This window comes from Scomber japonicus, unplaced genomic scaffold (assembly GCF_027409825.1).
Source record: "Scomber japonicus isolate fScoJap1 unplaced genomic scaffold, fScoJap1.pri scaffold_553, whole genome shotgun sequence".
Classification (NCBI taxonomy): domain Eukaryota; kingdom Metazoa; phylum Chordata; class Actinopteri; order Scombriformes; family Scombridae; genus Scomber; species Scomber japonicus.
This window is the reverse complement of record NW_026518604.1, coordinates 25,001-26,670: the sequence shown is the minus strand read 5'-3', so window position 1 is coordinate 26,670 and position 1,670 is coordinate 25,001. Positions and strand designations below refer to the sequence as shown.

General features: G+C 44.0%; 1 protein-coding gene across 1 annotated transcript in view; it reads right to left on the bottom strand.

Moving 5' to 3' along the window:
• Positions 1–945: 945 nt before the first annotated feature.
• Positions 946–1,670, bottom strand: part of gripap1 (GRIP1 associated protein 1) — a gene marked incomplete at its 3' end in the record, with an annotated part of 11,657 nt that continues 10,932 nt past the window's right edge. Inside the window, exons 7-8 of the mRNA XM_053314938.1 lie at positions 1,084–1,253; positions 946–985 (exon numbers count right to left, since the gene is read on the bottom strand). Coding sequence (XP_053170913.1) covers positions 946–985; positions 1,084–1,253 — 210 coding nt within the window. The remainder of the gene's footprint in view (positions 986–1,083; positions 1,254–1,670) is intronic.

Genomic DNA, 1,670 nt, shown 5'->3' with positions numbered 1-1,670 from the left:
CTGGTTTGAGTCTGTACATAAAGTTTAAACGTCTAAAAATAAAAAAATAAAACTTTAACTTCATTTAAACTAAATTATCTTTAAAACTAAAACCAGTAATAAAACATTTAAACATTTAAATGATGTTTAATAATAAAATAAAACAGTTTAACCCTTTATTGGGCAAATAATTATATTTGGTAACTTCTGTAAATATCCCAAAATATCCTTCCTTCCTTCCTTCCTTCCTTCCTTCCTTCCTTCCTTCCTCTTTTCCTTTCTCCCTCCCTCGTTCCTTATTTCCTCCGTCCTTGCTTCCTTTCCTTTCTTCCATCTGTCCTTCCTCCCTCCCTCCTTCTCTCCTCCCTTCCTTCTTTCCTTCCTCCATCCTTCCTTCCTTTCCTTACTTCCATCTGTTCTTCCTCCCTCCCTCCTTCTCTCCTCCCTTCCTTCTTTCCTTCCTCCATCCCCCTTTCTTCTACCTTCCTTCCTTCTTTCTTCCCTTCCTCCCTCCCTCCTTCTCTCTTTCTTTCCTCCCCACTACCTTCCTTCCTTCCTTCCTTCTTTCCTCCGTCCTTCCTTCCTTTCCTTCCTTCCTTCCTCCCTCCTTCCTTCCTTCCTTCCCTTCCTCCCTCCTTCCTTCCTTCTTTCCTTCCTTTCAATGAGTGTCCTATAAAGGGTTAAAGTGTGTGAAGGTGAATTAAAGCGAAGCAGCAAACCTTCTCAAAGATCACTCTACTTCCTGTCATGTGACATCATCATTATTATTACTGATTCATAATTAACCAGAATAATCTATTAATCTGCATATTTTACACTTAAACCACACAGTCCAGGTTCTTCTGATGGTTTTATTTTTATATTTATATTTATATTAATATTCAGACTGGAAACAGATTAAATCTCACATGAAAGGAGCAGAGTTCTTCTTTTAAAGGGAGAAGCTGTATCATAATTAAGACTCACCGTGTGTCTGTTTCTCTGTGTGCTCCAGCTGAGCCTCCGTCTGCAACAGGAAACAGGAAACAGGAAACAGCTGATTACACGTGAAAGGTATGACATCATCGATAACTCATAAAAAAAAACGTTTCATCCGTCCGTCACCTGTTCCGGTCTCTCATTGGCTCCCTCCGCTGCAGGCTCCTCCCCTTTCCCTGTGACATCAGAGACGCCGTTGGCGCTGGCGGAGCCGTCGGTCTCCGTGGCGACGGCGCCCTGGTTGCCCGGGGCGACCGCCTGTCTCTGCTGCTCCTTGTCGAAGCGCTCCTGGAGGACTGAAAGAAGGAGAAGAAGAGAGGAGTCACATGAGAGGAAACACTTCCTGTACAGAAGTTTCACAATAAAAGTCTTTCAGGTAGAGATTTGGCTTTTATGTAATTTATATAAAAGGAAGGAAGGAAGGAAGGAAGGAAAGGAGTAAGGAGAGAGGGAGTGAGGAAGTAAGGAGAGAAGGAAGGGAGGAAGGAAGGACAGAAGGAAGGAAAGGAGGGAGGAAGGAAGGAAGGAAGGAAGGAAGGAAGGACGGAAGAAAAGGAGTAAGGAGAGAGGGAGGGAGGGAGGGAGGAAGGAAAGGTGGGAGGAAGGAATGGAGGAGGGAAGGAAGGAAGGAAGGAAAGGTGGGAGGAAGGAATGGAGGATAGAAGGAATGAAGGAAGGAAGGAAGCAAGGAAAGATGGAAGGAATGGAGGATA